Source organism: Salpingoeca rosetta, assembly GCF_000188695.1.
Source record: "Salpingoeca rosetta unplaced genomic scaffold supercont1.24, whole genome shotgun sequence".
Lineage (NCBI taxonomy): Eukaryota > Choanoflagellata > Craspedida > Salpingoecidae > Salpingoeca > Salpingoeca rosetta.
This window is the reverse complement of record NW_004754910.1, coordinates 811,833-824,332: the sequence shown is the minus strand read 5'-3', so window position 1 is coordinate 824,332 and position 12,500 is coordinate 811,833. Positions and strand designations below refer to the sequence as shown.

The following is a 12,500-nucleotide window of genomic DNA, read 5'->3' as shown; positions in this document are numbered from 1 at the left end:
TGCAGACGGCGGTAAGCCATACACGGTGACAGTGCACCCGCAGGTGTCGCACATCAGCCACTCCTCCTCGGGTCTGCTTGGCGGTTACATCATCACCATCACGGGCTCCGGCTTTGACGACGACAACTGCAACGCAAACAAAGTGCTGGTCGCCGGTGTCCCCTGCATCATCACCACGTGCGAGCGCACGACACTCACGTGCGAGCTGCAGCCCTTTGCCGCCAACCCGCAGGCCCACCACACACCGACAGGCCTCAACCTTCGCGCGTGGAATGGAAACCAGCCGTGGCCATTTACGGCGCCCCAACTCGGCGCCCCAGACCTTGAGATGACACAGATGGCCGCACTGCAAGGCCTTGTCCAGATTGACTCGTTCCCCCGATACGCCTCTGAGGTGCGCTGCTGCTGCTGCTGCTGGTGTATGTGTGTGTCTGTGTCTGTGTCTGTCTGCCTGTTTGTGTGCGTGCATATGCATGTGTGCTCATGTATTTGTGAATGAAGACTTTTAATTTTTTTTTGTCTTTTACGGTCATGCCATACTTCGTTCCAATGAGGTCTTGCATCCTTTCCCTCCTCCTCCTCACACAGCACCACATTTTCCTCCTCCTCTCACAACGTTCACCCTCCTTTGCCTCCTCCCTCCCAATTGCCCCCATGCCCTCACCCCCCCCCCTCCCCACTTCTCACTCACACTCACACACACACATATACACACTCACACACACGTCACAGATTGTTGCGTACTTTGTGCCGCCGATTACGGGCAACTACACGTTTTACGTGCGCTCCGACGACCAGGGCAGCCTGGAGCTGAGCACGGACGAGGACCCGGCAAACGCCCGCCGCATCGTGCACATTGGCTCCTACTCGTCACACTTTTACGTGCGCGATGGCCAGATTTCCGACCCCGTGCCCCTCATTGCAGGCCAGCGCTACTTCACGCGCGTGCAACAGCGTGACGGCGGCGGAGGCGACTTTGTCTTCGTGGCGTGCTCCATCCGCCCCCAAGACCCGCGCAACCTCACCGTGTACCAGAAGATGCACGAGTCTGTGCGGGAGCGGCAAAGCGTTCGCTTCTCAACGATTGTCACGCGCGAGGAGCACACCATCACCATCACCGGCGCCACGGGCGGCTCGTTCTACCTCTACGGCCAGAACACCCTCTCCCGCCAGGTGAACTGGGACTCGCCGTCAAGCACCATGGCATACGCCATCAGTGACACCAGCCCTTGCTCGTCCATTGGCGCGTGGGTGCAGGACACGGTTGAGCCCAGCACCAACGAGACGGTGCGCACGTACCGCATCCGTTACAACTGCCCAACAGAGACGGAGTTTGCGCTGCCGCAGGTGATTGAGACGTCGACGGCGCAGCTCACGGGCAAGACGGCATCGTTCAGCATCGACACGCAGCGGACCGTGGCGGCATCAGACCCCATTCGCGGCACCTTCCGTGTCGGCTACCACAACCTGTGGACTGACTGGCTCGACTGGAGCGCATCTGCCGACACCATCGCCGACCAGCTTGAGCAGTACACCACCCTCACCGACCTTCGTGTGCAGCAGACGCACAACATCCACGACGGCCGGCGTATCTCCTTCACCTTCTACACCCCGACCGGCAACACGGACCTGCTCATGGTCGATGACTCGCGTCTCGAGGGCACCAACGCGTCCATGTCTGTCGTTGTGGAGCAGGAGGGCGTGCACGACCTGATGCTTGACCCCATTCCCGGCGAGCACTTTCAGCGCGTCTACACCAACGTCAACTCGTCCGTGCGCGTCTTTGTGGATGACGTGCCTGCTGGCTGCGACGATGTTGGCACGGGGGACAGCGTGTGCGCCTTCACCTACAACGATGACATCACGCCCGTCATCACCGCTGTCGCCGCCCCGCCCACCGCATACAACGGCGACACCGTCTCCATTTGGGGCCGCAACTTTGCCACTGTCAACACCGCCAATGACGTCATCAACAACACGACGACGAGTGAGGATGGTGCTGCTGCAAACGCCACCACCACCACCACCACTGACAGCGCGCTTGCGGTTGGTGTTGCCGTGTTTATGGGCGTGGATGGGCCAGCCTGCAACGTCACGTTTGTCAACAGCACGTACATTGAGTGCACGCTCGCCCACGGCGCTGCGGGCGCACATCACATGGACGTTGTTGTTGACGGCCAGGGTCGTGCACGCGACGACGCCAACACCACCATCAACTACGGCTTCCGTATCGACAGCATCACCCCCACCTCGTCCGGCGTTGCCGGTGGCAGGCTCGTCACCATCAGGGGCACGGGCTTCTCCGACACGAGCGACGATGCTGTGCTGTTTGGCGGCGCTGCTGCCATGGTTGTCGCCTCTGCGCACGACCACGCCGTGTGCGTCGTGCCCCACCTCAGCAGTGATGACGGGTCCCTCACCCTGGCGCAGGGCAAGGCCGCCCTGGTCAACACCACCACGGTCGACGTCAACATCACCGTCAACGGTGCCGCGGTGCCGGCCGTGTCGTTCACGTACGATTGGGACGCCACCACGGCCATCACGCACGTGTATCCCTCGCAGATCCCCAGCGCCGTGTCGACTTACCTCGTGTTTGACGGCGCGTTCCCAACACCGGGCGAGCTCGTCAGCAACAGCTCCATGTGCAGCCCCGTCATGGGCACAAAGGCGGCCACGGTGTTCCTCGCCGGCCACCGCGAGTGTGCGGATGCGCAGGTGACGGACGACGGCGCGCACCTCACGTGCCTCGTCGTGCGTGGCGACGCCCTCCCCATTACCCAGCAGGTGGACCAGGTGCCCGAGATGCGCTTCTGCACCGCAGACGGCATTGTGCTTGCCCGCCCGGAGCCCGCTGTGCGCGTGGACGTGGCGCACCGCGTGAGCGCCGTCTCCCCCTCGGCCGTGGGCATGAACGGCGGCTCTGTTGTGGAGATCCACGGCCAAGGGTTTGGCACGCTGCTCTCGTCGGCCGGTGTCCTCATCAAGGACGAGAATGGCACCGCTGTGACCGCATGTCGCGTCTTCAACGTCACCAACACGCTCGTGCAGTGCACCCTCGATGCCACCGACACCCCTGTTGAGGGTGGTGTGCTGGAGCTGCAGGTCAACGGGTTTGTTGCAAAGTGCGACGTGCCCCCGCCCGGCTCCACGCAGCCGACCAGCGCTTGCGACTTTAGCATTCTCCCCGCGCTCACCCCTGTCATCACCGGGGCCAGCAACACGACGGGCGGTGAGGGCACGCTGCTGCACCTGCAGGGATACCGCTTCCAGTTCTCTGCCGAGGACCTGATGTCATTCGAGCACGTGGGTGCTGACAACCTCACGCTCGCCCCGCACGTCACGGTCGGATATGGCCACTGTCACGTTGTTGACTACACGCAGCACGACATTTGGTGCATGGTGCCCGCGCTCACCGCCGGCAACCACTCCATCGCAGTCATGGTTCCACCTGTCGGTACGGCCACAGTCAACCTCCACTACCACCACCATCACATGGACATGGACATGGACATGGACATGGGTATGGCGGACAACACGACAACCACAACGACCACCACCACCACGATGGTGAATGCCACGCTGGCCGTCAACGCCACCATGGCCATGAACACCACCACAACAACAACAACAACCACGAGTACAACGACGACGACTACCACGACGACAACGACAACGACGACGTTTGATGATGTTGCGACGACCCATGCCGGCCACCTCATGTTCTCCTACCCGCTCACCGTCTCGCACATGGAGCCACGCACGGGCTCTATCGCTGGTGGCGCGCGCGTCACGCTCTTTGGTGACGGGTTCAACCCGCATGATGCAGTGCAGGGCAACTGGGTGTTGCTGGACAACACACGCGCGCTTGTAGTTGACGCCACATACGGCAGCGTCACGTTCATCACGCCAACGCTGCAGCAAACCAGCATTGCGGACACGCAGACGGCGAGCCTCACAGTTCTGGTTGAGCCATATGGGGGTGATAGCGATCACGATCACGATCACGGTTCCTCCTCCGACACCACCAGCAGCACCACGTTTGGTGCATCCACCAACCTGCGCACGTACAGCGACTGCCCGGTACCGGAGTTGTGCCAGTTTGCATACAACATGTCCCAGTCTGGCAACCTCGCCTCTGTCAGCCCGACGCAGGGCGTTGCTGATGGCTCACTCACCCTGACTCTCACGGGCACCGGCCTGCTCGGTGGCTTCGACCCCACGCCGTACGTCAATGCCACCAACGCCACAGTCACCCCGACTTGGCCAACCAACATCGCCATCTCCGTCGCCGGCGTGCCGTGCGAGATCAACCAGACTGCATCCACAGACACACAGGTCGAGTGCCTCCTTGGCCGCGTACCTGCAGGCACGCACCAGGTGCTTGTGGACGTGTCACCTTTTGGTGTCGTGCGTGGCGCCAAGGCGTTCACCTCCCTCCTGCAGCTTGACGACGTTGCTCCGGAGCTGGCGAGCTATGGCGGCGGCACGCACGTCACACTCCGCGGCCGCGGCTTTGGACTGGACACCAAGCGCTCTGTTGTGACCGTGTGCGACCGTCCGTGCACCGTCATCTCCTCCAGCTACGACACGGCCGTGTGCGAGGCGCCCAGCATCAACACGCCCGAGTCGTACGAGGCCTTCAACAACGTGGAGCAGCAGGTCCTCTCCGGCACACCGACAGGATACGGCGCGGTCGGCGTTGCCAGCGTGTTTGACGACGACTTCCTCACGCACTCGTGGTCATACAGCGGGTATCGCTCCACCTGCAGCATCCTGTACGACCTGGGCGAGGCGTCTGTTGCCTCGCTGCACCGCATCCGCTACTTCCCGCGCCTGCAGTACCGAACAAAGGCCGCTGGCGGCACCTTCCACGTCTCGCTTGACGGTGTCAACTTCACGCAGGTGGCCACCATCAGTCAGGAGACAACGGAGGGCTGGACCTCCATTGACCTCGATGAACCCACGGGATACATCCGCTACGTCCGCTACAACGGGCCCGTCGACGGCTACTGCACCATGGCCGAGCTCGAGTACATTGGCATCTACATGAGCACCCTGGACGCCAACAACGCCTGCGCCGTGTCTGTTGGCGTGCACCCGCCACAGCCGCACGCCAGCATGGGCCACGTTGCCCGCGACACCAACCACGCGCTTGTCATGGCCACAGCGACGGCGACGTCAGCCTCCGCCTCCTCCCTGCCCGTCTCCGTGGACGGCAACGCCAACCAAACGCTTGCCTACGGCATTGCCGCCACGCCCGTCATCACAAGCGTCGAGCCCAAGTTTGGGTCGTCGCTGGGCGGAACCCTTGTCACACTCACGGGCGCGCGCCTGCCAACCTCCTCCCAGGTGAACGACACCACGGCCATGGTCAACGGATACCCGTGCCTTGTGCGCGACGCCGCCGCGGACGGCACATGGGTGACGTGCGAGACCACCAAGCGCAGCGCGCTGAACCCACTCTCCCTGGAGCTGCGCACGCCTGCCGGCCACAGCGCCGTGTCGGAGTCGACGGTGCGCTTCCGCTACCTTGATCGGTGGTCGCAGGTGAACACGTGGGCCAACGATGAGCCGCCCGTGGACGGCGACACCGTGGTGATCCCGCCAGACCAGGTGGTGCTGCTGGACGTGTCACCGCCCAAGATGTACCTCCTCCTTGTGCAGGGCGAGCTTGTGTTTGACCGCAGGGACATTGACGTGCATGCATCCTACATCTGGGTGCAGGGCGGCAAGTTTGAGATTGGCACGGAGGAGGACCCGTTCCTCAACCGCGCCACCATCACGCTATACGGCGACCGCTTCAACAGCGCCGGCATCCCGCACATTGGCGCAAAGGTGCTTGCCGCGAGCGACAACACGGAAGAGTCGGCACACCACCACGGCACGGGCCACGTTGTTGCGTGGCGCGACCGCGGTGTGCTTGACCTCCATGGCCGCCCGCGCGTGCGCACGTGGACCAAGGTGGAGAGCACGGTGCACGCTGGCGATGACCGCATCCACCTCTCGGAGCAGGTCGACTTTGAGGATGGCGAAGACATCATCCTCACCCACCACAGCGCCATGCGCAACACGGAGGAGCTGGTGGTTGCTGGCCTTGAGGACGACGGGTACACCATTGTCCTGCGTGACCCCGTGCGCCACACGCACGAGTCTGCCATCCACTACATTGCTGGCGAGCGCATTGACATGCGCGTGGAGGTGGGTATCATCTCCCGCAACATTGTCGTGCAGGGCGAGCCGGGCAAGTCGGAGAAGCAGCGCTTTGGCTCGCACCTCATTGGTGCACACGGCGCGCTCCTGCGCGTGGAGAACATTGAGATTCGGCGGTGCGGCCAGGCGGGCGTGCTCGGGCGCTACTGCAGCCACTTCCACGTGGCCGGCGACAACCGTGACTCGTACATCCGCTCCAACTCCATCCACCACTCGTTCCAGCGCGCCGTCACCGTGCACGCAACGCACCGCTCGCTCGTGCAGAACAACGTTGCCTACCACGTCAAGGGCCACAACTTCTTTGTTGAGGACGGCAACGAGCAGTTCAACGTGATTGAGGCGAACCTTGGCGTGTTCACGCAGCGCCTGTTTGTCATGCTCAAGTCCGACACCAAGCCCGCCACGTTCTGGATGGCGTCGCCAGCGAACCACTGGCGCCACAACGTCGCCGCCGGCTGCGACAACGACGGCTACTGGTTTGAGCCGCCCACGCACCCGGGTGGCCCCTCCTTCACCACGTCCATCTGCCCCGTGCACTGGCACATGCGCGAGTTTTTCAACAACACGGCCCACTCCAACGGCGTGCACGGCCTGCGCATTTACCCCTCGTACGTTCCGTTTGTGGACCCCTGTGACTCCACGTCCGGGCCCGCACCGCAGTACTTCCACAACTTCACGTCCTTCTACAACGGCGCCCACGGCATCTTTGGCAAGCAGAACGGCGACTTGCATCACGTCAACGCCAAGCTGGTTGGCAACGGCCAGGAGGAGTTGTTCTGGAAGAAGTTTATTGGCATTGAGTACAGGGAGGACGACCCCAACATTGTCAACTCGCTCTTTGTTAACAGCGTGTCGCTGCCCGCGAAGAAGAAGACCCTCTCTGCGATTATGATGCCGCAGAACGAGTTTTTCCACGTCGACGGCGCGACCTTTGTCAACTACGAGGACGCCGGTGCCATCTCCGGGTGCGCCAGCTGCGGCTCAGACACGGACTACAGGCAGGGCGGCTACACGTTCCGCCTGGCCAACGTGCGCTTTGTCAACACGCAGCGGTATGTGAGGTGGACGGTGCCCTTCAAGCAGATCTTCCACGACCTGGACGGCTCGCTCACGGGCTTTGTCAACGGCACGGCCACGCCCTACTACGCGTGGAACCACTACCCGGGCCTGTGCGACCACAAGGACGCCGTGTACGACGAGGGCATTGTGTGCAACGGCGACGTGCGCGTGCGCCGCCTGCAGATTGACGGCATCAACCCGGACGAGCTCGACTTTGCAAGCGTCCAGTTTTCGCAGCGCGACCACCCCAACACCACGGAGGACACGCTCGTGTTCCGGCCCAAGGAGTTTTATGGGTATGCCGTGCCCATTGTGAACCAGCACTCGTACTTTGCGTCCCTGGTGAGCATGATTGACTTCCGCACCATGCGCATCCGCTACTCGGAGCCGGAGTATCTGCGCGGGTCCAAGGAATATCTCGAGCTCATGTGGAGCTACATCGACTACCGCTGGGCGTTTGAGGTGATTTACAACAACGGGGAGGAGCGCCCCGCCGCCTCGCTCATCACCGACCTCTCCGTGACAGACCCGTTTGGCACCGGCAAGATTGATCACAACCGCCAGCTGTGGCACGTGGCCCTGACCACCTCTGGCATCGACCACACCATCCCCGGCACCATTGGCTCTGGCGGGCCGTACGTGGTTGACGTGAGCGCCATCCAGTGCGCGCCGGGCGCGTGCAACGACCTCTTCTCCACGGAGCCGCTGTACGACCCCACGTACTGGTCGGACATCAGCATGTGGTGTCGCGTGCCGTCGGAGCAGAAGGCGTCGTACGGGCGGTTTGGCGACGGGTTTGCCCCCTGCGAGGGCATCACCGCCTACCCAGAGGCCGGCGACAACATTGTCATCAACAGCCGCATGTACGTGGTGCTGGACATGGACCCGCCGCGCATCGGCAACCTGCAGATTATCGGCAAGCTGGAGTTCAAGGACGACGCAGACCGCACGCTGGAGGCAGACACGATTGAGGTGTGGGGCAGCCTGCAGGTTGGCTCCAAGGGGCGGCCCTTCTCCCACCAGGCCGTCATTCGCCTGCATGGCGAGCGCACGTCCCCAACACTTGTCGTGCACAACTCCCGCTTCCTCGGCAACAAGGTCCTGGCGGTGCTCGGCGACCTGCAGCTGCACGGCCTGCCACCAGACGTGGCGTGGACGCGCCTTGCCATGACGGCGGAGGCTGGCGACACCACGCTGGACATGATGGAGGCCGTGGACTGGGCGCAGGGCGACCGCATCGTCCTCTCCGCAACCGAGTACAACGCAGACGCATATGAGACGGCGGAGATTGCCGGCGTGTCTGCGGACGGCCTGACTGTGACGCTGACGGCGCCCCTGCAGCACCGCCACTTTGCCGACTTTGTTGAATCGGGGCGGGGCGACGTGGAGCTGCGTGCGGCGGTGGGCAAGCTCAGCCGCAACGTGCGATTTGAGGGCGCGACGGGCGCAGGCGAGGGTGGCGACACGTACGGTGCGCACATTGTTGTCATGGACGCCGCATTTGAGCAGGGCACGCGCGTTGGCACGAGCTCCATCACCGGCGTGGAGATGAACAGCTGCGGACAGGAAGGCATGGAGCACGCGTGCATCCTGTACGTGTACGACGAGACGTTTGCGGCGGGCGACGAGCCCATCAACGAGGTCCTCTTCTCCACCATGTCCGACTCACACAACTACGGCGTGGTGAGCGAAGGGTCACAGGGGGTCACGCTCCACGACAACGTGATCCACCACACGCAGCGGGATGGCATTGAGCTTGACACGGAGACGCAGCGCGCAGACATCCGCCGCAACCTGATTGTCGGCAACCACCGCAGCCCGGACGAGACAGACACGTGGGTGCGCCCACACGCGGCCATCTTTGCAGACACGGCCTCCGTGGTGCTGGAGGGCAATGTGGTGAGCGGGGGCGAGGATGCCGGCTTTGTTGTCCGCGCCGACGCCTGCGACAGCACGGAGCCACGCATCATCGACAACGAGGCGCACGGCGTGCTGATTGGCATGTTTGTGATTGCAGAGTCGCGCGGGTGCCTGGCCGTGAACCGCTTCAAGGCGTGGAAGGCGGCGCACGTGGGTATTCTCACCGTGGACCAGCGCTCCCACTTTGAGGTGCACGAGTCTGTGGTTGCGGACTCGCACATTGGCATCAGCGCCAACTTCTTCAACCCTGCGCTGCACACGCGCGCGGAGGTGGTGTCGTGCATCATCATGGGCAGCACGCCGGCGTCCACGTGCGACGCGTCTCTTCGCTGCCGCGCCGCGTCCAAACTGGACGTGGCCGCCACATCAGGCACGTGCAACTCTGTGTTTGGCAACACGTACCGTCGCGTTGGCCTGCTTCTGCCGCAGGTGACCAACCGCGGCAAGACGTGTGGGCAGGACGACCTGCCCGTGTGCCGGCCCATCACCACACCGGAGCGCCTGTGCTCCATGGGCTGGGAGCGACGTTACGGCCTGCCCGGCACGCAGCACACGGAGCTGCGGGTGGTGGACACCGACTTTTCGCACTTCAACAGCACGGACTGCGGGCTCAAGTCTGTTGGCATCTCGCCAAACCCGACGCAGCGCAACTACTCGCCCGAGCAGTACTACGAAGGCATCACGTGGCACAACACGGCGCCAGACGCGCGCTTCTACTTTGCGCCTACGGGCATCTTCCAGCACCAGTGCAACACGGGCTGCGACGCCGTGCACCTGATGGTGGCGCATGACCTTGACGGCAGCCTGAGCGGAATGGGCCGTGCCGGCGTGGTGACGAGTGAGGCCAACCCAGGCCTGATTGACGGGCACTCGCGCTGCACAACCATGGGCGACGCGGGCGCGTTCTTCTGCCACAGCATGCCGCTGCGCACAGCCACGTTTGAGAACATTGACCGTGACCGCGGGTCACGGCGCATCGGGCCCATCAAGATGGAGCGCATGTTCAACGAGACGGTTGTTGAGCGGCAGCACTTCTCGCTGGGGCCCTTTGACGACGGCTGCGCCAAGCGGTTCTTCTTTGGCCAGTACCCGATGGTGTTTGAGACGGGCCGCACATACCGCCTGAACACGTCAAACACGCTGCCAAACAACGCGCGCATCCGCTTCCACTCCACAGACCCGGCCGACAAGGTGCTGCTGCGCATCTACGTGTACAAGGACAACCTTGCGCTGCGCGTGGTGAACGGCGGACAGGAGATTGAGCCGCTGCAACGCATTCCAACGCTGGCAGACCCGCGTGGCGCCAACGCATATGACGCGCGCAACACGTATTACCTTGTGCTGCAGGGTAGCCCATCAGCTGCGGAGCAGATTTACGACATCCGCACCATCAACAAGGTGCAGCTGAACCTGACCCTCTCTGTGTCTGTTGACGAGTTCCACACCAACCGCGCGGCGCTTGTGGACAACCTTGCCGTCCTGCTCAACATCCCCTCGTGGCGCATCAAGGTCGTGTCTGTGCACGAGGTGAACCTGGAGAGCGCGCGCGAGGAGGCTTTGCGGAAGCGACTGGCAGAAGAGTCGAGCCGGCGTCGCCGCGCAACCTCGGACACGGGCGTTGACGTGGAGATTGAAATTCTGGACGCGAACAACGGCACGGTCGCCAAGACGGACGAGGAGTCCGAGCAGCAGCTGGAAGAGCTCAACACGGTCGTGGAGACGTTTGCGGCCGTTGCATCGACTGGCGCGCTCAAGACAACGCTCCAGGACGCAGGGATTCCACTGGAGGCGGTGGCCATTCAGCCGCCAGCCGGCAACGGCGTGAGCGCCCAGACGTCTTTCTCTGTGGCCATCACGACGACCACGACAACCACAACCACAACCACAGCCACGACGACGGGGGACACGGTAACGACAACAGGCAACCTGAACCCGAACAACGACAAGAGCAAGGTGGAGCAGGCGGTTGCTGTGGGCACCGGTGTTGGCGCTGGCGTGCTGCTGGTTGTGGCGGTGGTTGCTGTTGTGGTGACGCGGCAGAAGCGTGCTGCCAAGCGTGCCCGCAGCCCCGTGATCAAGCTTGACGTGGAGGGCTACACGGGCAACAACAGCAGCAACATTGCTGGTGTGGGCACAGCCATGCGCACCATGGATGAGCCCGAGAAGGAGAGCCCGTTCTTTGTGACGAAGATGAACATGCGCCCGGCCTCGTCCAACGTGAGCCACGAGGTGGAGGTGGAAGACTTGGAGCGCAGCGGCGTTGCTGGCCCCAACGCCGACTCCATCAACGAGGAGCCGGCTGCACAGGGCCGTCGGCCCAGCCTGTTTGCCCGCCTGGCCAACAGCGTGCGTCACGCGTCCCTGACCGGCGGCAGCGGCGATGGGAACGAGAAGAGCCCGAAGGTGAAGCGCATTCGCTCCCGCCGCGGCCTGAACCCGCTGCAGAGCACGTACATTGGCGGCAAGCAGACGTCGGTGCGGGAGGACATCAAGCTCAAATCGCTGCGGAAGGTGTCGGGCCCAAGCGTTTCGGACCGTGTGGAGCAATTCCACCGCTCGCGCTGCCGCGTTGTGTCGCGGCTGACGTGGGAGTACGTGCACATGCACGACTGGTACCACCCGACGATTGGCAGCGACGCTGCGCAGAGGATTGTGCGTGACAAGCCCATTGGCACGTTCCTTGTGTACGGCCGTCTGCACTGCTTCCTGTGCGTGCGTGTTGCGTCGAGCATTGTGCGGCACGATGCGCTCGAGTTCAACAAGGACAAGGGCTACCGCCTGCACCTGCTGGACCAGCCGCAGCCGTGGTTCCCAGACCTGGCCACGCTCGTCGGGCACTACCAGGAGCAGCGCCCGCACGTGCCGTTTGTGCTGCTGCCCGAAGACCAGAACGATGTGCACTTCACGCTGCCAAGCCCCACGTCGCGCGTGACGACGACAGAAGAGCAGGAGCTGGCAGAGCCGCAATACAACTCGGAGGACCTGAACAGGCTGAGCCGCCGCATCTCCAAACGCGTGCGCAAACGCAGCTCGCAGCTGCAGGACGAGTCTGTGCGGTTGGATCCCGCCGCATATCCGGCACGGGAGCCCCGCGGGTCACTGCGCACACGCGCGGCGCTTGAGGCGTTTGAGCCGCTGCTGATCAACGAGGATGGTGCTGAGGTGGATGGCGCCAACGACGTGGATGCGCTCATTGCGGCTGCTGATGGGCAGGCCTCATCACAGACGCATGGCGCCAAGGGCTCAAGCGTGGCACACAACCTCATCTGACGGATGCGTGTTGTGTGTTGTGTTGTGTTGTGTGGGTGTGT

General features: G+C 63.3%; 1 protein-coding gene across 1 annotated transcript in view; it reads left to right on the top strand.

The window, feature by feature from the left end:
* The window catches only part of PTSG_08677 (uncharacterized protein), a 14,834-nt gene that overhangs the window by 2,013 nt on the left and 321 nt on the right, over positions 1-12,500 (top strand). The window contains exons 4-5 of the mRNA XM_004990411.1: positions 6-394; positions 733-12,500. The exon at positions 733-12,500 is cut by the window's right edge and continues 321 nt beyond it. Coding sequence (XP_004990468.1) covers positions 6-394; positions 733-12,459 — 12,116 coding nt within the window. The 3' untranslated portion in view covers positions 12,460-12,500. The remainder of the gene's footprint in view (positions 1-5; positions 395-732) is intronic.